General features: G+C 42.9%; 1 protein-coding gene across 1 annotated transcript in view; it reads left to right on the top strand.

The window, feature by feature from the left end:
- The window catches only part of mrps6 (mitochondrial ribosomal protein S6), a 95,165-nt gene extending 71,414 nt beyond the window's left edge, over positions 1 to 23,751 (top strand). The window contains exon 3 of the mRNA XM_080203664.1: positions 23,459 to 23,751. Within this exon, the coding sequence (XP_080059790.1) occupies positions 23,459 to 23,642 (184 nt within the window). The 3' untranslated portion in view covers positions 23,643 to 23,751. The remainder of the gene's footprint in view (positions 1 to 23,458) is intronic.
- Positions 23,752 to 25,591: the final 1,840 nt, after the last annotated feature.

Below are 25,591 nucleotides of genomic sequence, written 5' to 3'. Positions count from 1 at the left end.
GGACAGTTATTCCAATCTGATATTTCTTGGCAGTACGTAATACTTTAAGCTTCAATTTCATCCCAATATTTTAAAAATGGTTTTATTAAGGGGAAGGGTCACGGACCACAGTGCGGGATACAGGCAAGGAATTTTTTTTTTGAAATCAACAGTGTAGTCCATCGTTTTACAAGTAGTAATGGAAAAAGGATTGAACAGTGTCATCTTGTCTCAGTGATTGTGCTTGCTACTCTGAGTCAGAAATGAAGGATCATGCCACAGCTCAGACCTTGAACATTATCAGCTGACACTTCAGTACAGTACAGAGAAAATACCACTGTATCTGAAGTGCTGTCATACAGTACAGAAGAAGCCCTTCGGTTCATCGAGTCTGCACTGACCAAACTACACTAAATCCACACTAATCCCACTGTCCAGCACTTGGTCTATAGCCTTGAATGTTATTACATTTCAAGTGCTCATTCATATATTTTTGAAAGGTTTGTGGGGTTTCCTGCCTCTAGTACCCTCCCAGGCAGTGCATTCCAGACTCTCACCGCACAATTGAGTGATAAAAGGTTTCCTCCGACCCCTCTAAATCCCCTGTCTCTCACCTTAAAATTATACCACCTCATTATTGACCCTTCAACTAAGGGCAACAGTTGCTTCCTATCAGCTTTATTTGTGCATAAAATCAATCAGATCTGCACCCTCTCCAGTCCCAGCATTCTATAGTGAGGTGACCAGGACTGCACACAGTAATCCAGTTGTGGCCTGAACAAAGTTTTGTACAGCCCCAACATAACCTCCCTGCTTGTATAATCTGTGTCGGGACTGATAAAGGTAAGTGTCATGTATGACTTAATTCCCTATTAATCTGCCTTGCTGCCTTCAGGAATCTGTGGACAAGCACCACCACCCCAACTCTACTACCCCCCCCCCGCCCCCGCAATTCCCTCTTCCCCTGAGCTTTGTGATTCTGTGTTTGGATATTAAACTGAGGCTTCGTCCTGACCTGCTGTTCAAAGAAAAACATATTTCACCTCATGTCTGGATCTACATTTCCTCACTCAGCCAACATAACACAAGCAAATTACCTATTCATTTGTGGGATCTTGCTGTGTGCAAACCGTGTGTCAGGCATGCTTCATTTCAAAGGTAATTAACTGGTTGTGAAATCTTTATTCATTTGTGGGATATGGGCGTTGCTGGCTGGCCAGTACTTATTGCCCATCCCTATTTACCTTTAGAAGGCAGTTGAGAATCAACCACGTTGCTGTGGTTCTGGAGTCACATGTAGGTCAGACCAGGTAAGGACGGCAGATTTCCTTCCCTAAAGGACATCAGTGAACCTGATGGGTTTTTCCAATAATCGGTAATGGTTTCATGGTCATCAATAGATTCTTAATTCCAGATTTTTTTATTGAATTCCAAATTCCACCATCTGCCTTGGCAGGATTTGAACCCGGGTCCGCAGAACGTTAGATGAGTTTCCGGATTAATAATCCAGTGATAGTGCCATTCGAGGCCATCGCTCGCGGATCCCTTGTGGTTGTAAATGATGCGTATATAAATAAACGTTTGTACTTTCTTTAAAAACTTCTGAATGTTCGGATGCTTTCTGAGTTTGATCAGTCTTTGGCGGAGGTTTGCCCTCTTTTTGCCACTCTTAACAGAAATATGGAAATGAAGATGAAAATTCAAGAAACTTGGTTTGATATTAAATTTGGTAAAATATCTAGAAAGTCCACAATGCAATTTTAGCGGGTGCATTTTTGGAGTCTACAGAAAGGGAAAATGTGCATTTTGGGGTGCAGGGGACTGTGAGAATCTGCCAATACGTTTGATGGATTAACATGAACGTCAGGAGCATCTTGCATTTATTTAGGATCCCTGGTGCAGATAATTGCCTCAGAGAGCATATTGATATTTTTCCCAGTAATTAGCACAGCCTTTTGGGACCTCGAAACAAGTTACCATATGGAAGAGATCATTGACTCGCTCTTAATTTCTTCAACGTCTCATGGGTAGCTTCATGTTCAAATGTTGTACCAGATGTGATACAATGTAGCATTCTAAACTGTTGCTTTTATTGTTACTTCTTAAAACTTTAATATGTAATCAGGTAGAGCTTTCTATTTATTTGCTAATTCAGGGACTGAACTTACTAAGATTTGTTAAGTTATTTGTGAAGCGCCGGGCTGGCACAGTGGTTAGCACTGCTGCCTCACAGCGCCAGGGGCCTGGGTTTGCTTCCTGACTTGGGTCACTGTCTGTGGGGAGTTTGCCCATTCTCCCCGTGTCTGTGTGGGTTTCCTCTGGGTACTCCAGTTTTCTCCCACATTCTGAAAGATGTTCAGGTTAGATGCATCGGCCATGCTAAATTCTCCCTCAGTGTACCCGAACAGGCTCCGGAGTGTGGCGACTAGGGGATTTTCACAGTGACTTCATTGCAGTGTGAATGCAATGTGACTAATAAATAAACTTTATTTTAATAGGCATTCTTACTTCCTCACTAATGGGTTTTCCTAAAGTTTATGATGCCAAATAATTCTCACATGGGAATTCATCCTTTGATTATGGTCAAATGTGAGATAAAAATGAAACAAAGTATCCAGGACATGAGGATGCTTAAATAAAAGAGTTTGTCAAGGGGAAGAGGCTGGAAGATTCTTGTGCTTGTGCATGAAATGACATTGAACGGTTGGAACATTTGGAGCCAGTTTTGTGTGTAGGAAAGTCAATTCCTTTTGATGATATTTTAAACGTTGCCTCATGAGGGATGAATATTATTAGAAGTTTAAAGTTTATTTATTAGTGTCACAAAGTAGACTTACATTCACACTGTAATGAAGTTACTGTGAAAATCCCCTAGTCACCACACTCCAGTGCCTGTTTGGGTACACTGAGAGAGAATTTAGCATGGCCAATGCACCTAACCAGCATATCCTTTGGACTGTGGGAGGGAACCGGAGCACCCGGAGAAAACCCACGCAGACACGGGGAGAATGTGCAGACTCCGCACAGATGGTGACCCAAGCCAGGAATTGAACCATGGCCTCTGGCAGTGTGAGGTAGATTGCTAACCACTGTGCTACCATGTTGCCTCATTCATTGAAGGCATGGATGCATTTACCCACCATCCATAGTTACCCTGAGAAAGTAATGTGATGTTTTCTTGAGCAGAGCAGTTCCTGTAGTGGTGGAGATGGTATTCTATAATGGTTTTAGGATTTTAACCCTGTCGGAGGAATGGTGTTTGTACATCTGTGAGACTTGGGGTGGAATCTTCCAGAATCCAAAAATGTTTGGACCCTAACCCCTGTTTGCAGCAGCAACTGGACTTCAGGCACAATCTCACCGCTGATGACCAGTAAAGAACTCACCTCCAGGATCACTATTCAATTAGGGACAGTGGGCAGCGTGAGGAGATGGCAGGGCCAGTTAGTGCCTGTGATGTGAGGGCGATTGGCAGCTTTCAGTGTAATAGCAGTGAGAGTGCTCCTGAAGACTCCCGACGTGTTACTGCCCGTCCTCAGATGCTTCCATTTCTTTTCACAGTCCAAAGATGTGCAGGCTAGGTGGATTGGCCATGCTAAATTGACCCTTAGTGTCCAAAGGTATGCAGGTTAGATGGATTGTTCATGCCTAATTACCCCTTAGTATTCAAAAATGTGTTGGTTAGATGGATTGCCCATGGTGAATGTGCAGGGTTATGGAGATGGACGGAGGGGTGGATCTGGGTTGGGGATGCTCTTTCAGAGAGTCAATGTGGACTCAAAGGGCCGAATGGCCTCCTGCACTGTAGGGATTCTATGATTGATTCTATGACCTCACACTGGTTACCTTTCAAATCCCAAATGATGATAATCTGCTCTCTATGATTATTTTGTTCTCTCTTTCCTTCCCCTCCCTCCCCAAACCCCACCTTCCCTTTCAGACTATTTTTGTCTGGTAGTGCCATCTGGTACCTTGACAATGTGGTTGATTGTTGTATAGAGCTAGCTTGGGTGTGAACAAGCTATTTAATCGTTGAGGCCATTGTAGTTGATTCCACTATTGTTTTGGTATCCAATAAGGGCCACTAAGTGGCCAACGTGAACCTTCCCTGGTCTGGCAAAGAGTTTGGTCAGTTTAAAGAGAGACACTCCAGAGGAGCAGTGGGTTCAGCACTCATTGCCCCTGTCTTCTGATAGAAGCAGCATGTAGAGACCTTTTATGCCAATGTATTTTAAGGGTTAAGAGATAACAGCTGCGGACAGACAAAGTTGTACAACTTCCAATACTGGAACATGAAGATCAGAATTCTGGTCGCAATTCACTTGAGGAGAATTAAAGTTTTTATACATTTAATGTTTATATCTGAGATGTGGCTTCAATTTTGATCATTTGCTTTCATCAGGAGAATGTACATCATGATCTGGCCTTCAAGCTGCTGCACTTGCACCTTTTGTTTTCCTGTATCACCTGTTTTAGATTTCAGAACTATTACTGAACAAAATTAATTGTGTAAAAAGTTTAAGTTTGAGTTTAACCAGATGTTAGGAGATTTAACCAAACCTATCAAATTTCATATCAAAACAGAAAATGTTGGAAACGCTTAGCTGGTTTGGCACAATCTGTGGAGAGAGCAACAAGAAATAAAGGACTAGATTTTGGTCTCCTGTGGACTTGCAAAATGCTGAATTTCATTTTGTTTTGCTGGAGGAACAATTTTCCTGAGTCCACACTAATTTCAGAGGGCTGTTTGGAGGGTCAGAAAAACCTCAGGTGCAAAATGCACTTTTTCCGAGGTCAAGTCCCTGTTGTGGGGATGGCAAGAAAATTGCCTTTCATCCAAAACAATATTTATGTGTGCTAGTGTGGATTTTGTAAAAAACATCACACCACTTTGCAGAGCTTATGACCACCAGGGAAGCCTATTGAGGAGTGGGGAAAGGACCAAGTACAAAATGTTTGGACATGTTCAAATGTCACCATTTGATGTTGTATTGCAATATAGGTGTATTTTTAATGTAGTGATGCATCATTGATTAGTGAACTATCTGCCCACTGCAATTTAGCCTTCACAACCCTCATGTGGAGATGCAGGCGTCGCACTGGGGTGGGCAATATAAGAAATCTCACAACACCAGGTTAAAATTTATTAGTTTATTTGGTAGCACGAGCTTTCGGAGCGCTGCTCCTTCATCATTTTTTGTGTATATATATGGTGTCTCTGGTACCCGTAGGACATTCTGAAGTGCTTCATAACACTAATGTGTAAATTAATTATGCAGTGTAGCCGCTGTTTCAGAGGCAGATGGGGCAATCAGATTGGACAAAGGAAGGTCCAGCAAACAGCTACAACCATAAATGTCCAGGGAATGTGTTTTTGCTGTTTGAGGTACAGAACTTTGTTTACTTTGAAAAATTACAGTCTTTTACATTCATTGAAAGAGGTCGGACCTTGGTTTAATGTCTCAATCTAGGACAACGCCTTCGGCTATGTAACTCTTTCTAAAATTTGTCAATCTACACATCAAAATGTGCTAATTTACAGAAACATAAAGCATGTTAATCTGGAAAGAGTTCTAAAGGTTATATTGATGAGTTGACTTCCAACCCTACCATCACCATTCAATTTTATGTTGTTACATTTACTCATTGAATTCAATGTATGTGCAGCATTCTTTCCAAAGTGGTTTTAGCTTCACTATTCTGACAGAAGTGTAGAATGACTACAGTGCAGAAGGAGGCCATTTGGTCCACCAAGTGTGCACCAACTACAATCCCCCCCATGCCCTCTTCCCATAACTCCTTGCATTTACCCTAGCTAGTCCCCCTGACACTAAGGGGCAATTTAGCGCCGCCAATCCACTTATACCTGCACATCTTTGCACTGTGGGAGGGAACCGGAGTGCTTGGAGGAATCCCATGCAGACACAGGGAGAATGTGCAAACTCCACACAGTGACTCAAGCCAGAAATTGAACCCAGGACTCCTGGTGTTGTGAGTCAGTAGTGCTAACAACCACTGTGCCTCTCTGCCGCCCCAATTTTTTTAATGACTGCTTTCCATCCTGACTTCTGTCCCAGCTCTTACTGCAGACTTAAAAATTACAGACAGTCGATCAGGACAGACGCAGGATTTACAGAACTTCGGCTGGAGTTGAACTGGAGTTGAGAGGGGGAAGGTCAGGTGAATATCACTGTGCAGGATGATTAGAAAAACAGCACATGAGAATACACTGTTTGAAATGAGCAATAGGAAAGATACTGTATATGTGAACACCAGCCAACATAAAAAGGGAGGACTTTGATAGTTAGAAAATTTATAACCTTAACTCCCATCTTAAAGGAGAGTCCACTTTTAGTAGATATTAGTTTTTAAAATTACTGCTGCAAGCTGAACTTTGCAAGTAGCCCCAGGGTGAGAAACAGCAACTTCCACTCTGAACAGAAATATTTTAAACTTGCAGTCCAGTGGGAATTTCTCACTCTTAGTGCTATATTCCTCCTCCTAGCATGGAACAGTTATCCTGAATGAAATCCAGACGTGACGGAAATCACATTGCGCCAGTTACAAAATGTTATGTGGAATACATGCAGACACTTGTGGGCTATAATAGATGGGCACAGATCCACAAAGTTATCATTTGGTCTTGAACTGATAACCATACTGAGCAGTGGCTGTGTGGTAAGTAGGTGTGTGGCATTGGTGCAGTTAGAGATAATGTCTAGGTGAAGGTATGTTGTAGGGAGAAATCTATTCTACATTACAAAAATTTTCCATTGTTCTTTAGTATCGGAAAGACTGTGGTTGTATTTCGCTTCTTAATAACCTAATAGCCACATCCCACTGATTGCCACATCCCATTGTAACCATCTGTTCTTTCCCTCTTGCTGGGTCAAAATACTGAACTGATTCTGATGTTTGAGCAGCTGCACTCAGGACTGTCAGGATTCTCTTTAACGTTACCACTCTCATGTCTTGTTCACTTTTTTCACTCAATTGTATAAATATTTTTGCACAAATACTACAGATGTCAGCAAAGAACAGGTTTGGTTCGGTTACTGAATCTGATGCTTCCAGGGAACCGAATTAATAAAACACTTTATGTAGAATCACCCTTGGATGAACAAAGAACAACACAGCACGGGAAACAGGCCCTTCGGCCCAACGAGCCCGCGCCGCCGTCCCACTGTCTGTGACCTATTCATGATTTTAGTCTACACCTAACGTGCGAGGATCAGGGAGGTCCAATTTAGGGACAATTTAGTACCCAATCAATCAGCCTAAAAGCACATCTTTGGGGGATGTGGGAGGAAACCGGAGCACCCGGAGGAAACCCACGCAACCACGGGGAGAACGTGCAAACTCCCACAGACACAGGCCCAAATCCATGTGTCCGCACAGCAACAGAGATAGTCTCTGAGCTGTCATGTTGCCCTCGAGATGGTCCAGTTTAAGCACACTAACGACATGAAGCAATAGGCAACTCCCGAAGCAACGTCCAAGAGCAGCCCACTACAACCTGCCACATGCATGCCCCTTGCTGGACTTAAATGCCTGTGGAGACAAAAAAATTCATTATTAAACAGGCAAAGACTAACATCCCTGAGGCAAAACGTATTCCCAAGCCTACAATGTTTAGTAAGGCCTACTATATCCCCCTATATGTAGCCCGCTACATATGACAGACTATATCTTCCATAATAATTCACCTCCCTAAATACAGCTTGAGTAATTCTGAACAAGCGATGTGCTGCAACTCTTAACACTTTTAGTTTAGGCAATGTGTTGATGGTAAAATCCTGCTGGGTGGCACAGTGGTTAGCACTGCTGCCTCACAGCACGAGGGATCTGGGTTCGATTCCTGGCTTGGATCACTGTCTGTGCAGAGTCAGCATGTTCTCCCATGTCTGCGTGAGTTTCTTCCAGGTGCTCCAGTTTCCTCCCACAATCCAAAAGACATGCTGGTTAGGTGCAATGGTAGTGGCCATGTTAAATTCTCCCTCGTTGTACCCGAACAGGTGCTGGAATGTGGTGACAAGGGGACTTTTGCAGTAACATTATATTCCGCACTCTCTCCTTTCCTTCCTTATGAACGGTATGCTTTGTCTGTATAGTGCGTAAGAAACAATACTTTTTACTGTATACGCATGACAATAATAAATCAAATTAAATCAGTAACTTCATTGCAGTGTTAGTGTAAGCTTAATTGTGACACGAATAAATAACCTTTAAGTTAATCGAGATGACCATAGATTGTGTTTGAATCTCATTGAAAGTATTTTCTTCAAAAGAAAAATTTTTTTCAGGGCTGGATTTTGGCGTGACAGCGGAGGCCTTGCCTGCCTTTACGAGAACCAGAGGCCGCCCCCCCCCCATATGAGTCTGTGGGGGGGAGGCTTGCCGGAATCAAACAATCAGGCAAATGAGTGACAGCCGTTGGGCCTCCCTCGTGGCTGAGCTCCTGGATGGTGGAAGTCCTTCCTACTTTTGAGATTGGCTGACCAATCAAGAGGCTGACAGTCTGCCATGTTTGTAGTACCAGAGATTGAGATTAAATTGATATTCTGCTGCTGGGAATCCCACAGTCCAAAGATGTGCAGGTTATGTGGATTGGACATGGGAAATGTGGGGTTATGGGGATAGGGCGGGGAAGCGGGCCTGGTAAGATACCCTGTCAGAGAATCGGTGCAGACTTGATGGGCTGAATGGCCTCTTCTACACAGTAGGGATTCTGTGATTTTAAATGTACAAAGACTTTTTAATCCTGTATTTTTTAAAAAACCTGGTTCAGATATGCAGGGTGTGCCATGGTTGGCCTTGCCAGGGTAATTTAGAATCATAGGATCCCTACAGTGCAGAAGGAGGCCATTTGGTCCATCGAGTCTGCACCGACCACAATCCCACCCAGGCCGTATGCCTGTAACCCTACTTACTTACCCTGCTAATCCCCTGACACTAGAGTCAATTTAGCATGGCCAATCAGCCTAACCTGTACACCTTTCAGACTGTGGGAGAAAACCGGAGTACCTGGAGGAAATCCAGGCAGACCCAGGGAGAACATGCAAACTCCACACAGACAGTAACCCAAGGCCAGATTTGAACTCTGGTCCCTGGTGTGGTGAGGCAGCAGTGCTAATCACTGTTCCACCATGCCACCCAGCTATTGGGGGACTGTGCCAGGGCACTGCCCAGCCATTCTCTGACCACCTGAGGGCTATACTGGCCTGTGTCGCCTCACATGGTCATCTCGACTGCTGGGAAACATCATACCGGTGTTATGTGATGTTCCCAGAAGTTACAGCAATAAGCCTTTTTGGCTTATTTAAATCCATGCAGAATGATGGTAACGGGTTCAGGGCCTTGCTGCGCATAAACCTGATTATGTCTAGACGGGGGACCAGGGAAGATGTTCTGAGGTCTCGTCAGTGAAAATCCTGTTGTAACATTCTTGAGAGAGTTGGTGGCCATAACAGGATTTTTGCTCAAGTCGAAGGGGTCTGGAAAATCCCAGCCGTAGGGTTCCTGAGTTATTTGTTTCTAGGTGAAGTTGATTGACATTTTGTTTCGGGCCTTCTTTGTGAATTGCTTGCGTAGTCAGTGAACCATCAGCACTGCCCACCATCTAAGTGTGGAACAATGTCAGTTGAACACTGGGTATTCCTGACAAACAAAAGTTCTAACAAAAAGCAAATATTTTTTGATTTGATTTATTATTGTCACATGTATTAGCATTCAGTGAAAAGTACTGTTTCTTGTGCCCTACCCAGACAAAGCACACTGTGCATAGAGAAGGAACGGAGAGAGTGCAGGATGTAGTGTTACAGTCATAACTAGGGTATAGAGAAAGATCAACTTAATATGAGATAGGTCCATTAAAAAGTCTGACAGCAGCAGAGAAGAAGCTGTTCTTGAGTCAATTGGTACGTGACCTCAGACTTTTGTATCTGTTTCCCGATGGAAGAAGATCAAAGAGAGAATGTCTGGGTGCATGGGGTCTTTGATTATGCTGGATGCTTTTCTGAGGCAGTGGGAAGTGTAGACAGAGTCAGTGGCCGGGAGGCTGGTTTGCATGATGGACTGGAGGCACAGATCTGAATTTTTGATAAATCTCCACTTTAAAGGAGGATCCTTTAATGTTTTGAGAAAATGTTGGAAAATCTCAGCAGGTCAGGCAGTATCTGTGAGGAGAGAAAAGAGCTGACGTTTTGAGTCCAAGTGACTCTTTGTCAAAGCTGACAAAGGGTCATCTGGATTCGAAACGTCAGCTCTTTTCTCTCCTTACAGATGCTGCCAGACCTGCTAAGATTTTCCAGCATTTTCTCTTCTGGTTTCAAATTCCATCATCCGCAGTAATTTGCTTTTATTATTTAATGTTTTAATTGGTAATAAGTTTTTAATATTTGCATATTGTGAAAGGAAAACAATTTGAGTACAATATTTGAAAGAAGTTAAATGGAAATTGTGCTTGTGGCAACCCTGCCATGTAGCTTGTGGGCAGGTTGAACAGGCTGCAGCTGGATCCTGTTCCGGTTGTAGTTTGTCTGTTTAGTGAGCGTATAGTCATAGATAGCAACAGTTCACTACTTTCACAACTGCATGTCATATTGGCAGGTCCAGCATCTGACTAAAGGTAGATTGTGCCAGTTGGCACTTGGAGATCCATTTACTGATCTTGTGCAAAATAAATATGGGCAGCACGCTGGCACACTGCTTAAAGCTGCTGCCTCACAGCACCAGGAACCCGGGTTCAATTGCTCACTTGGGTCACTGTCTGTGTGAAGTCCGCACATTCTCCCCATGTCTGTGTGGGTTTCCTCTGGATGCTGCGGTTTCCTCCCACAGTCTGAAAGACATGCTGGTTGGACTCATTGGCCATGCTAAATTCTCCCTCAGTGTGCTCAAACAGGTGCTGGAGTGTGGCGATTAGGGGATTTTCACAGTAACTTCATTGCAGTGTTAATGTAAGCCTGCTTGTGACACTAATAAATAAACTTTAAATAATCCGACAGTTCTTGTTTATCAAGTCTAAGGGCAGGCAAGAAGATTGTTTTGCTAAAACTGAACTTAAATTTTCCATTGTCTTTTGTTGATTTGTGAGTTCTGAAGGCTCTAAATCATAAAGTATTTAGTGAATGTCACTTCTTTGAGCTCCTTTAGATAAGTAGTTGTGTATAAACTGACTGAAGATGCAGCCATGTGTTGAAGGTGTCTAGCAGATATCTGTCCTGCTGATAAATTGTAGATAAGGAAATGAATCTTTGCAATGATAATGACTTACTGAGTAAGCATCCAGTTTACTTCTAAGTCATTGTAGCACAAATGTTTAACTTTAATTAAGTTTAAAGACTCCAAGTTTTCTGGCTTGACCTCTAAACATATTTAGAAGAAAGATGTGGATGGAGGTTTATTGTGTATATAATGTACTGTTTTGAATGCAAAAGGCCACGTGATATTTTGGGTTGAATGTTTTGTCAGTGTTCTTGAGGTTCAATTGGAAATGACAGTACCTTGGATTAGCTGATCAACATTGATCAAATGGAACACTTTCAGAACTTGTAATGAATAACAACCACACTATTTAGCAGCAAGATTTACAAGTGTGACGGGAAAAATGGCTGGTGAAGCCAATTAAAGCAGGAAGAGCTTATAATACTTTAACGTATAGCAAACCTAAGGTTTAAACCTTAACGCAGACATTTGGACTAGATTTATTATTCTATTAAGTCTTCGAGCCACTAATACAATTGTATGTTTAAATGATGAGCATGGGGTTATGATGGGAAATACAGTTTATGTCTGGCTCTTTCTTTATTTAAAAACTGGTCATTTATTCCAGAAACGAGGGAGACAGCAAGCAGGAAACTCTTGTCCAGCTAATCTAACATCTGACATTGAAAAAATATTTGAATCCGTTATTAAGGCAATAATAAAGAAAAATCTGGAACTAAGAATCTACTGATGACTGTAAAATCACTGTCAATTGTCAGAAAAACCCATCTGGTTCACTAATGCCCTTTAGGGAAGGAAATCTGCCATCCTTACCTGGCCTGGCCAACATTTGACTCCAGAGCCACAGGAATGTGGTTGACTCTCAACTACCCTTTCAACAAGGGCAACTAGGGATGGGCAATAAATGCTGGTCCAGCCAGCGACACCTATGTGCCACGAATGAATAAAAAAAAGCAGGACATTTAGAAAACCATCAGAGGCAACATGGTTTTGTGAAAGGAAAATCACTTTGACTAATTTATTAGAATTGTTTGAGGATACGACAGACAGAGCGGATAAAGGGATATCTGTGAATGTATTTTGGTTTCCAAAAGGTGTTCAGTAAGTTAACTGCATAAGATATGAGCTCATGGTTTTGGATGACATATTGACAGGGAAAGATAATTAACTAGGGGAAGCGATAGCCTAGTGGTATTATTGCTAGATTATTATCCCAGAAACTCAGCTAATGTTCTGGGTATCCTAGCACAGTGATTAGCACTGCTGTCTCTCAGCTTCGATTCCTGGTTTGGGTCACTGTGCGGAGTTTGCAAGTTCTCCCCGTGTCTGCATGTGTTTCCTCCAGGTGTTCCGGTTTCCTCCCAGAATCCAAAGATGTGGGGGTTAGATTGATTAGCCATGCTAAGTTGTCCATTAGCGTCAGGAAGATTAGCAGGGTAAATATGTGTTGTTGCGGGGATACAGCCTGGATGGGATTGTTGTCGGTGTAGGTTTGATGGGCCGAATGGCCTCCTTCTGTACTGTAGGAATTTTATGAGGTTTGAATCCTGCCAGGGCAGATGGTAGAATTTGAATTTAATAAAAAGAATTTGGAATTAAATTGATGACCACAAAACCATTGTCAATTGTTGGAAACACCCATCTGATTCACTAATGCCTTTAGAGAAGGAAATCTGCTGTCCTTACTCGGTCTGGCCTACATGTAACTCCAGAGCCACAGCAATGTGGTTGATTCTCAACTGCTTTCGAGCTACGAGGGTTGGCAATAAATGCTGGCCAACCCGCGATGCCCATGTTCTACGAATGAATGAAAGATAAAAAGATAAAAAGAGGAAACCCTTTTCTACTGCTCACTTGTGATGTACATGCGGCGTGTGACAATCTCAGTATCTGCCTTGGAGACCCGATTGAAATGTGTATCTGCACTGGTGGAGGGTACCTATTAGTTATGCAACAATAATTACTAAGAGTAACCCCGGTCGTCTCCTGCATCACTCTTCAAGGACCCGATGGAGATAAAAGGCAATTAGAACTGACTTGGGGGAAAGAGTTCCAAGTCGTCATTATGTGGGTGCTCATATTTCAAATAATGGTGACAGAAATTGCATGTTAGTGATTTATGGGATTATTTGCCATCTTGCAATGTGGTTTTTAATTCTGTCACCATGTGCCCATAAGACCCCATTCTCTTCATTACCACTGGGTGTGAGTTAGGCAATAAGACGATGGTGAGTGCGACTGTCGATTGTTCAAATGGGAATGTGTGGAGGTGCTTTGAGAGTGAGGAATGGGTGGAGTTGCAAAATGTGTTGGACTGAGGAATGCAGGAAAATACCAGGACAGTCAGATTGTGAGGGTTGAAATTTGAAAGGGGTACTCTTACCTTTCCTGTTCCCATTGAACTTTGTGCAGCCATGAATCCAGATCTGCGGCACCACAGAACTGTCACCCAGTACCTGTTCGGGTATGCTGAGAGAGAATTCAGATGGCCAATGCCAGCATATGTTTCAGACTGTGGGAGGAAACTGGACCATCTACAGGAAACCCATGCAGACACAGGGAGAACGTACAAACTTCACACAGACTGTGACCCAACCCAGAAATCAAACCTGGGTGCCTAGCACTGTGAGGCAGCAGTGCTAACCACCATGCCACCATGCATATCTGTGGATATGCAGGGCATTATTGATGACAAGCATCACTTTATGACATGGAGATTGCATTTTCTGTTCAAAGATCTGACTAATTTACCCTAGGTATCGTCTATCATTGCTATTTGTGCAATTGTACATTATTAATAGCATCTTTACATTTTTAAAATGTTGAGAAATTAACTATTTCACTAATTTAAAAAAAGGGGCAAATAGTTCTTTCCATCCAGGTTAGTTGAGGAGTAATCTGTTGTTTGCTTTGTTTTGTATCAACACAAGCAATTTTCAACATTCGCCAATCTCAACGGGAAAAAGGTGCAAAAAAATTTATTCCAAGTACTCTTGGAATGTAGTTTTCCATTTCTCGGACAAAACTATCAGTCAGCCGTGTTCTTGTCACTTAACGCTCTCTTTACCCCTGCTCACTTGATCAAATTGACACCATTTCTACCCCAGGATAGATTATTCTCCCACTCTACTACTCTGGCCATTCTAGTGTCCTCACTTTATGCTGAAATCTCTTCCTTCCCAGTTTTCGCAAGTGCTGTTTACCCACACCCCTCCAGTTCATACTGCCACCTGTTTAGCATTCCACCCCTTCAGTTTATACTGGCACCCACCATCCTCTGCCCTCCGGTTTACACTGGCACCCATTTCCCCACCCCTGCCAATCTAGAGGAATAGGATACCGTAACATCTTCAATCCAGTTTGCATTGGCATGCATCCATTCCTCCCTCCAGTTCACAAGGTGTTTTCTTTCCCATTTGTTAATGGTCGTACTATTCTCTGCACTTCCAATTTATGAGGGCAGCCTGCATAGAAAATCCATGGCTCAGAGGAGGCCATTTGGCCCATTGTGGCTGAGCTAGTCTTTCATTGCTCCAAGCTGATATTGCTGCTGTTCTGGAGGTTAGAACTTTACTGCATGTTATGAGATGGGAGCATCTGATTTTATGGAGCTATTATTAGAATTTCCAGCTTGTATCCATGATCTTATTGAATGGCGGGGCAGGCTCGAAGGGCTAGTTGGCCTACTCCTGCTCCTATTTCTTATGTTATCTGTCCTCAAAACAATCACTCCCCATCTCTACCATCAACCCAGTTAGTCAAAACTGACCCTCAGTGGCTTTGCAGACTACCTAGAGACAAAATATATATTGAAAGGTTAGATCTTATGTACGGGTTCAGGATCTGTTTTTGGGAGGGGGCAGGGGATGATACCTTTAGAGGAGGAAAAATTAATTCTTTTTGGAAAATTTCACTGCATATAGTTTGAGGAAGTAACTGTGTGGAAGAATACTCAATGTAAATCAGTCAGCAAAGGCTTTGGCAGATTCCTTTCAAATTCTTTTAATACTGCTCCAACACAGCAAATCAGGATGGAAAAATCCACATTGTATTGCTGCCAAGACCTGCAAAATTAGTCATTAGGCAAGTAAGGTTTAACATGGGGAATACATTTCACAGAACATATTGGGACTACTGACAGTAATTTCTCCAACGTTTTAAATATTAAATAGTAAATGCATAATTTGTTTGCAGCCTGGATTTCCTTAATTCTTCTCATTTTAACTTAACTCTGGACCTTTACTTTGCTGCTCTGGTAAACTTATATAATAATATGCATTGACATTCAGGTAGGAGCCATTCGATTGGGGAATTTTTTTCATTCTTTCAATATTAGTAAATATTTTACTAATATTGATTGGAATTGCTTTAGCTCTAGCTCGTTAGAGGGGTCAGTTTTTGTGCAAAGCGTGCAGGAGGGTTTTTTGAGTCAGTATGTAGATAAGCCAACTAGAGGTGAGGCTATATTGGATTTGGTGCTGGGAAATGAGCCAGACCAGGTGCTAGACTTGGAAGTTGGTGTGCATTTTGGTGATAGTGACCACAATTCGGTTACGTTCACCTTAGTGATGGAAAGGGATAGGCATGAACCTCGGGCCAGTAGTTTTAGCTGGGGGAAGGGTAATTATGAGGCCATTAGGAGAGAATTAGGAAGCATAGGTTGGACTAGGAGATTACAGGGACTGGGAACGTCCGAAATGTGGAGTTTTTTCAAGGAGCAGCTACTGCGAGTCCGTGATAGGTATGTCCCTGTCAGGCAAGGAGGAATTGGTAGGGCTAGGGAACCGTGGTGCACTAAAAAAGTTGATTCGTTGATTAAAAAGAAAAAGGAGGCTTATGTTCGGATGAGACTTGAGGGCTCGGGTAGTGCACTAGAAAACTTTAGATTGGCTAGGAGGGAGTTGAAGAGAGAGTTAAGAAGGGCTAAAAGAGGACATGAGAAGACTTTGGCTGATAGGATTAAGGAGAATCCTAAGGCGTTCTATAGGTATGTCAAGAACAGAAGGTTGGTTAGGGCAAGATTAGGGCCAGTTATAGACAGCAGAGGGAAGTTATGTGTGGAACCGGAAGAGATTGGAGAGGCATTGAACCAATATTTCTCTTCGGTGTTCACGCAGGGGGACAAGAATATAGCTGAGGAGGACACTGGGTTGCAAGGGAGTAGAATAGACAGTATTACAGTTGATAAGGAGGATGTGCTGGATATTCTTGAGGGATTGAAAATAGATAAGTCCCCTGGTCCGGATGGGATCTACCCTAGGATTCTCTGGGAGGCAAGAGAAGTGATTGCAGAGCCTCTGGCTCTGATCTTCAGGTCGTCGTTGGCCTCTGGTATAGTACCGGAAGATTGGAGGTTAGCGAATGTTGTCCCATTGTTTAAGAAGGGGAACAGAGACTTCCCCGGGAATTATAGATCGTGAGTCTCACTTCTGTTGTGGGCAAGGTTTTAGAAAAAATTATTAGGGATAGGATTTATAGTTATTTGGAGAGTAATGAATTGATTGGAGATAGTCGGCATGGTTTTGTAGCGGGTAGGTCGTGCCTTACTAACCTTATTGAGTTTTTTGAGAAAGTGACAAAAGAGGTGGATGGGGGTAAGGCAGTTGATGTGGTATATATGGATTTTAGTAAGGCGTTTGATAAGGTTCACCATGGTAGGCTTCTGCAGAAAATGCAGATGTATGGGATTGAGGGTAATCTAGGAAATTGGATCAGGAATTGGCTAGCAGATAGGAGACAGAGGGTGGTGGTTGATGGTAAATATTCGTCATGGAGTTTGGTTACGAGTGGTGTGCCTCAGGGATCTGTTTTGGGGCCACTGCTGTTTGTAATTTTTATTAATGATCTGGATGAGGGTATAGTTGGGTGGATTAGTAAATTTGCTGATGACACCAAAGTCGGAGGTGTGGTAGATTGTGAGGAAGGATGTCATAGTTTGCAGGAAGACTTGGACAGGTTGCAGAGCTGGGCCGAGAGGTGGCGGATGGAGTTTAATGTGGAGAAGTGTGAGGTAATTCACTTTGGTAGGAATAACAGATGTGTTGAGTATAGGGCTAACGGGAGGACTTTGAATAGTGTGGATGAACAGAGGGATCTAGGTGTATGTGTACATAGATCCCTGAAAATTGGGAATCAAGTAGATAGGGTTGTTAAGAAGGCATATGGTGTCTTGGCGTTTATTGGTGGGGGGATTGAATTTAGGAGTCGCAGCGTCATGTTGCAACTGTACACAACTCTGGTGCGGCCGCACTTGGAGTACTGTGTGCAGTTCTGGTCCCCACATTACAGGAAGGATGTGGAGGCTTTGGAGAGGGTGCAGAGGAGGTTTACCAGGATGTTGCCTGGTATGGAGGGGAGGTCCTATGAGGAGAGACTGAGGGATTTGGGGTTGTTTTCGCTGGAAAGAAGGCAGCTAAGAGGGGATCTTATTGAAACATATAAGATGATTAGAGGTTCAGATAGGGTGGACAGTGATAGCCTTTTTCCTCGGATGGAGAAAGCTAGCACGAGGGGGCATGGCTTTAAATTAAGGGGGGGGTAGTTATAGGACGGATGTCAGGGGTAGGTTCTTTACCCAGAGGGTGGTGAGGGATTGGAATGCCCTGCCTGCTGCGGTTGTAAATACGCCTAGTTTGGGGGCGTTTAAGAGATCCATGGATAGGTTTATGGACGAAAAGGGATTGGTTTAGGTTAGTGGGTCATTGTTTTTTAACTGGTCGGCGCAACATCGTGGGCTGAAGGGCCTGTTCTGCGCTGTAATGTTCTATGTTCTATGTTCTTTTTCTGTTGATTGCAGTTCATTTAACAGCTACTGAAAACGTACCTTAACCAACTACAGGTACAAGATTTGCTTGGTGCTGTGCGCACATAGTATCCATTTAACTCACTCGTTGCCTCTTTTTTATAAAAATGCTTTTTTATAAAATGCTTAGCAATGTCCTAAACCAGGAAACTCGTCCTACACCAGAAATCAGCACGAAGTAGATCCCCACGTCTGGCCATCAGCTTCCCACAGAACCTGTCCCATGGCTTGCTCCAAGTTGGGCCTTGAGCTTCATCTCCATAAAATTGGTCAGCTGTGGGCATCACTTATGCACGCGGTTCAGCATGCTGGCCAGCGTCTTCTCAAATTGGTTGGCTTGATGCTAGTTTGGGAGCTGGGTTGTGAACTGGAGAGAATGAGCCCAGGCTGACAAAGACAAAGATGCTCCTGACTCCACACCGCAGTAAGGTTTTTTTTTAAGACAAAAGCATTGCTTTTATGCCAACAGCCCCAAGGTGGTCCCTTTAAGAAGCATTGTCTAGACAACTCATTGATTCAGGTCAGCCAAATAGAGCTCTGTCAGTTTCTACTTAATTTGGGAGTAGATTTCATAAGAACATAACATTAAAAACATAAGAATTAGGAGCAGAAGTAGGCCATCTGGTCCCTCAAGCCTGTTCCGCCATTCAGTAAGGTCATGGCTGATCTTTTCATGGACTCAAATCCACTTACCTGCCCACTTACCATAATCCTTAATTCCTTTACTGTTCAAAAATTTATCTATCTTTGCCTTAAAAACATTCAATGAGGCAGCCTCAACTGCTTCACTGGGCAGGTAGTTCCACAGATTCACAATCCTTTGGGTGAAGAAGTTCCTCCTCAACTCAGTCCTAAATCTGCTCCCCGTTGTTTTGCGGCTATGCCTCCGAGCTCTTGTTTCATCCACCACTGGAAACAACCTCCCAGCCTCTCTCTCATTATTCCCTTCATAATTTTAAATGTTTCTTTCAGAAACCCCTTCATTCTTCTAAATTGCAATGAGTATAGTCCCAGTCTACTCAGTATCTCCCCATAAGCCAACTCTCTCAATTCCAGAACTAACCTAGTGAATCTTCTCTGCACCCCCTTCAGTCTCAGTATATCTTTCTCAAGTAAGGAGACCAAAACTGTACAGAGTACTGCAGGTGTGGCCTTACCAGCACCTTATACAGCTGCAACATAACCTTTCTGTTTTTAAACTCCATCTCTCTAACAACAAATTTGCCTTCTTAATTACCTGCTACACCTGCAAACCAACTTTTTGCAATTCATGCACAAAGACACCCAGGTCCCTCTGCATAGCAGCATGCTGCAATTATTTACCATTTAAATTTTGCTGTTATTCCTGCCAAAATGGATGGCCTTGTATTTATCAACATTGTACTCCATCTGCCAGATGTTTACTCACTTACTTAAACTATTTGTATCCCTCTGCAGACTTTCAGTGCACTCTGCACACTTTGCTCTACTACTCATCATAGTGTCATCTGTGAACTTTGATACACTGCACTTTGTCCCCAATTCCAAATCATCGATGTAAATCATAAACAATTGTGGTCCCAACACTGATCACTCAGGCACTGATCACATAGGCACTGATTGCCCAGCAAAATGCTCATTTCCCTCCACTCTTTGCTTTCTGTTAGTTAACCATTCCTCTATCCATGCAAATACATTACCCATAATGCCATGTATCTTTATCTTATGCAGCAGCCTTTTATGTGGCACCTTGTGGAATGCCTTCTGGAAATCCAGGTACACCATTCCACCAGTTCCCTGTCGTCCACCACTCATAATGCCTTCAATTAATTCTACTAAATTAGTTAAATTGACTTGCTGCATCTTACCAATGGCACAATTTATATCCAGATGTCTCGCTATTTCTTCCTTGATGATAGATTCAAGCATTTTCCCTACTACAGAAATTAAGCAAACTGGCCTATAGTTACCAGCCTTTTGTCTACCTCCTTTTTTAAACAGTGGCATCACATTTGCTGTTTTCCGATCCGTGAGAACCACCCCAGAGCCCAGCGAATTTTGGTAAATTACCATTAGTGCATTTGCTATTTCCCCCGCCATCTCTTTTGGTACCCTGTTATTCATTCCATCAAGACCAGGAGACTTGTCTACCTTTAGCCTCATTAACTTGCCCAACACAACCTCTTTCGTGATAATGATAATTTCTAGGTCCTCACCTGCCACAGGCATTTTGTCATCGATTTTTGGCATGTTATTTGTGTCTTCCACTGTGAAGACTGACACAAAATATTTGTTCAATGCCTCGGTCATTTCCTCATTTCCCATTATTAAATCCTCCTTCTCACCCTCTAAAGGACCAATGCTTACCTTAGTTGCTCTTTTTCGTTTTGTATATTTGTAGAAACTTTTGCTATTTGTTTTTTATATTCTGAACTAGTTTACTTTCATAATCCATCTTTTCTTTATAGCTTTCCTCATGGCTTTCTGTTGACCTCTGAGGAATTCCCAATCCTCTAGTTTCTCACTAATCTTTGCCACTTTACATGCATTTCCTTTCAATTTGATGCCCTCCCTTATTTCCTTAGATATCCACAGTTGATTATCCATTTTCCTACAGTCCTTCCTTTTCACTGGTATATACTTTTGCTGAGCACTATGAAAAATTGCTTTGAAAGTCCTCCACTGTTCCTCAATTGTTCTACCATAAAGTCTTTGCTCCCATTCTACCTTAGTCCCATTCTCCAACTGCTCCCTGCAGAATCGGCTGTGGATCCCGAGGTATGTTAGATTTTATACGCACTCTGTGCTGCTGCTCTGTCCTCCGACTGCTCCCATTCTGTAAGTTGTTAGGTTCCTGATTAGCACATTCAAGGGTTCTTTGCCTGTTACTAAAATTCATTCCTGACCATCCAAATTTCAAGCCTGATGTGAACTAATTTCTCTCTCAGCATTTTATAACAGAGGTTGTAGTCCATTTGGCCTTTTACACCTATGGAATTCGCAGAGCTACTTTTTGCCCCTTTTCACATTCATTCTATCCTTACTACTGGAGTGGCTGTAAATTTGGAGAGGGGAGTGTGCAGCGGGACCTTGATGTCCTTGTTCCACAGTTGCTGAAGGTAAGCATGTAGGTGCAGTAGGCAGTAAAGAAGGCAAATGGTATGTTGGCCTTCATTGCGAGAGGTTTTGAGTACAGGAGTGAGAATGTATTGTTGCAATTATATATGGCCTTGGTGAGGCCGCATGTAGAGTATTGTGTGCAGTTTTGGTCTCCTCTTCTGAGGAAGGATGCTCTTACTCTCGAGGGAGTGCAGAGAAGGTTTACCAGGCTGATTTCAGGGATGGCGGGACTGATGTATGAGGAGAGATTGATGAGGTTAGGATTGTTTTCCTTGGAGTTCAGACGAATGAGGGGGTGATCTCATAGAAACTTATAAAACTCTAACAGGATTAGACTAGGTAGATGTAGGGAGGATGTTCCCAATGGTGGGGGTGTCCAGAACAAGGGGTCACAGTCTGAGGATTCAGCGTAGACCATTTAGGACAGAGATGAGGAGACATTTCTTCACCCAAAGAATAGTGAACCTGTGGAATTCATTACCACAGGAAGTAGTTGATGCCAAAACATTGAATGTATTCAAGAGGCTTCTAGAGATAACACTTGGGGTGAATGGGATCAAAGATTATGGGGAGAAAGCAGGATTAGGCTATTGAGTTGGATGATCAGCCATAATAGTAATGAATGGAGGAGCAGGCTCAAAGGGCCAAATGGCCTCCTCCTGCTCCTATCTTCCATGGTTCTATGTTTCCATATTTATCAATATTTCTAATATAAATGATCCATTTCCATTTTAATGCTGATTATGGATCTGCTTCCACAACTAATTTTGAACGTCGCTATCAGATCTCCTCTACTTTCTCCCACCTTACTGAAAATTTAAATGAGCCATGAATATGCTAATCAGGTTCCCTGGTCAAGTTCATATTTATTCATGTTTTTCCTTCAATCTCTGTACCTAGTCTCTTTCCAATCATTTTAAAGTTTAACAACTTAGTATGTTTGTAAAGTGAGAGGGCAGAAGTTTAAAAGAGATCTAAGGGGCAAGTTTTTCACAGGGTAGAGAATGCTTGGAACGTGCTACCGGAGGAGATGGTGGAAGCAGATTCTGTAACAACATTCAAGAGGCGTCTGGATAGATAAATGAACAGGCAGGAATAGAGGGAAATGGACCACGTAGAGACAAGAAAATATTAGATTAGAGAGGCATCTGTGTCTGCACAGACTTGGTGGGCCGAAGGGCCTGTCCTGTGCTGTACTGTTCTTTGTTCTTATTTTCTTCACCTTGTGCACCATGTAATGACCAGAAATGAGGTACCTTCTCCACACGCCCCCCCCCCGCCGGACATTGCCTTCCAAGATACCCCTTCCCATGCAGCGGAGGTTCCTCCCGTTGTCTGTAAAATGCTAGCAGAGGTTTCATAGAATCCTACTGTGCAGAAGGAGGCCATTCAGCTCATCGAGTCTGGACAGATCACAATTCCAAACAGGCCCTGTCCCCATAATCCCAAGTATTTATGCTAGCTATACCCCCCGACACTAAGGGGCAATTTAGCATGGCCAGTCCACCTAACATGCACATCTTTGGCCCTTGGGAGGAAACTGAAGCATCTGGCGGAAATCCATGCAGACACAGGGAGAATGTGCAAACTGCACACAGACAGTGACCCAAACTAGGAAGCAAAGCTGGGTCCCTGGCACTGTGAGGCGAAGGACCCGACAAAGGAGCAGCGCTCTGAAAACTAGTGGCTTTTGCTACCAAATAAATCTGTTGGACTTTAACCTGGTGTTGTGTGACTTCTTGCTGTGAGGCAGCAGAACTAACCACTGTGCTACCATGCAGGGTGTAGGAGGAGACCCTTAACTGAGCTTTTAATTGGCCATCCAGTGGACATCTGCATTGTTGATGTTCCTGCTGCTGACACAGTACTGTAGAAGCCAGGCTGCTTGCCCCCTTCCCAGCCAGTCTCCTAAGGGTTGGTAACATTCAGCCCTACATCAATGGCGGCTGCAGAATAACCCTGAATAATGAAAAGGGCTGTTGGGCAGTGAATTTTGTGTGGGGAGTATAGCAGTTCTGAAATTAAAACTGGTTTATTTCTTGATGCAAGATTTTGCTTACATGATAATTTTCGATTTGCTTCTTTAGTTTATAGAATCAGTTGGACTTCTTGCAATTCCCCTGATTTAAAATTAATTAATTAACTTAGCATGGAGGATTTAAAATTAAATAATTTGGGGATGGGTGGAAAATGTGAGAGAGACATTATGCTCACAGCATACATTACAGTGTCTCCCATCATCTTTCACTTATTAGGACATCCAGATGGGACACTGTTAGTTGTAGTCAGATGAAAAATGGTCATTTATTTACTTATGGTGAGTTTGCTTATGGTCTTCTATTTATTTTTCAGGTATTTCTTAGTGGATTTTGATGCCCCTCCTACCATTATCCCAACCATGTTGGATCATTTAGGACGTGACATAGATGTAATCCGACCTACGATACTCAAGCACCGCACTCCAGAGACCGATGAAACCTGTCCAGGAATGACCCAACCCAACTACGAAGAAAAGTTACAATCTAGAAAGAAATAATCCCGTGTCATAAGACATTTAACTGTTTAAAGGAACATACAAAGCCAATTCATTCTGTGCTGAAAACTGTCAGACTGTTGCTTCATTAAAGATGAAAAGTTTTGAATTACTGGCATTTTTTTGATCTTGTTATTTTTACCAGCTGGGGCACATGGATGTGAATAAGCACATACAGAGGAATATAAAATATGCTTCCATGGAATTCTTGTTATCCAATATGACCTTTTTTTGCATTTCTAAGCTGAGATGGTGCGTGTTAGAGGGCATCCCAGCTGAATCTGATTCTTTTGCCCTGCTGGTGTCTAAACCAGCCATGTGTGGAAAACAGACAAATTGTTTGCACCAGATATCAAAATCTAGGTTTTTCAGTTCTATGTTAGGTGAAGCCATTCCATTAAAACTATCGTCTCAATAATGTGGAAAGTTACCTCGGTAGGCCCTGTAACTACCCTGGCTAATTACAGCCCTATCTGACTCCTTCCAATAAGGAATAGTATCACAACAACTCATGCTCCTCAATTACCACTTCTCAAACATTCATGTCGGAATTTTACCATCTTGCCCGCTCAAGGCTGGTAAGATCCTGCCCAAGGCTGTTCTGCGAGCCTCGGGTGGGTGCGCCAGTAAAATCCTGGTATTGGTTGTGGTTTTGCCACTGGGTTCATATCCTTGAATGCAAAAAATGGAGAAGGGCAGGTGATATAGTATTGAAAGAAACTGTATTTTGGGAAAGACTGGAGCGTGGTGTAGCACTGAGAGTCCAATTGTAATTTTCCTACTAACTCTAGCATGATTCTACCACGAAACACATCTTCCCTTCACCCCCCACCCCTCCTGTCAGCAAGGCCATTCCCTCTATGATGCCTTGATCCATGGCACCTTCCCATGCAATCGCAGAAGGTGCAACACCTATCCCTTTACCGCCTCCCTCCTCTCAGTTCAAGGGCTCAAACAGCCCTTTTAGATTAAGCAGCATTTCACTTGCACTTCCTTCAGTTTAGTTCATTGTATTCGCTGTTCTCAATGTGATCTCCTCTATACTGGGGAGACTAAATGCAGACTGGTAGACTGCTTTGAGAAACACTTTTGCTCAGTCCGTATGATGGTCGTTGCCTGACACTTGTGTGGCGTGAATGTTATTTGCCACTTGTCAGTCCAAGCCGGATATTGTCGAGATCTTGTTGCATTTGAACATGGACTGCTTCAGTATCTGAGGAGTTGCGAATGGTGCTGAATATTGTGTGATCATCGGTGAACATCCTCACTTCTGACCTTATGATGGAGGGAAAGCCATTGACAAAGCAGCTGGAGATTGGTGGGCCTAGGACACTACCCTGAGAACTCCTGCAGAGATATCTTGGAACTGAGATGGCTCCACAATGCAACCATCTTCCTATGGGCCAGGTATGACTCCAATCAGCAGAGAGTTTGCCCCCTGATATCTGTTGATTCCAGTTTTTCATCATTCAGAGGTGGTAAATCTTGGAATTCTTTGTGGAGATTCAATCACTGAGCATGTTCAAGACTGAGATCTGCACATTTCTACAAACTAAAAACCTCAAGGGGTAGTGCAGCAAAGAGGTATTGAAGTAGAAGACCAACCATGATCACATTGAATGATAGGGCACGGTAAAGGGACTGATTGGCCTAATCCTGTTCTTATTTCTTATCTACTAATGAAGCATTCCAGCAAGACTCTCACATGAAGAATGGCCACTCAGCGTAAGCTGCAAAAGGAACCCAGTATTCTTGAAAGCGTTCATCAGTGAATTGGGAGCAAGAGAAGTTTCAAGCTTTTTGAATCATCTCCTAATGTGTGGTACCTTTTGCATTCTAAGAAACATCTTGAATAAAGAGGTTAATTTCTTTAAAATTCGCCCTGAGGAGCAGACTGTTACCTGACAGAATTTGTAGTAATGTTGTGTCCTGTCAAAAAAGGAACATTCTTC

Source organism: Carcharhinus amblyrhynchos, chromosome 15 (genome assembly GCF_965287045.1).
Source record: "Carcharhinus amblyrhynchos chromosome 15, sCarAmb.v2.hapA, whole genome shotgun sequence".
Classification (NCBI taxonomy): domain Eukaryota; kingdom Metazoa; phylum Chordata; class Chondrichthyes; order Carcharhiniformes; family Carcharhinidae; genus Carcharhinus; species Carcharhinus amblyrhynchos.
This window is presented reverse-complemented; position numbering and strand designations above follow the sequence as displayed.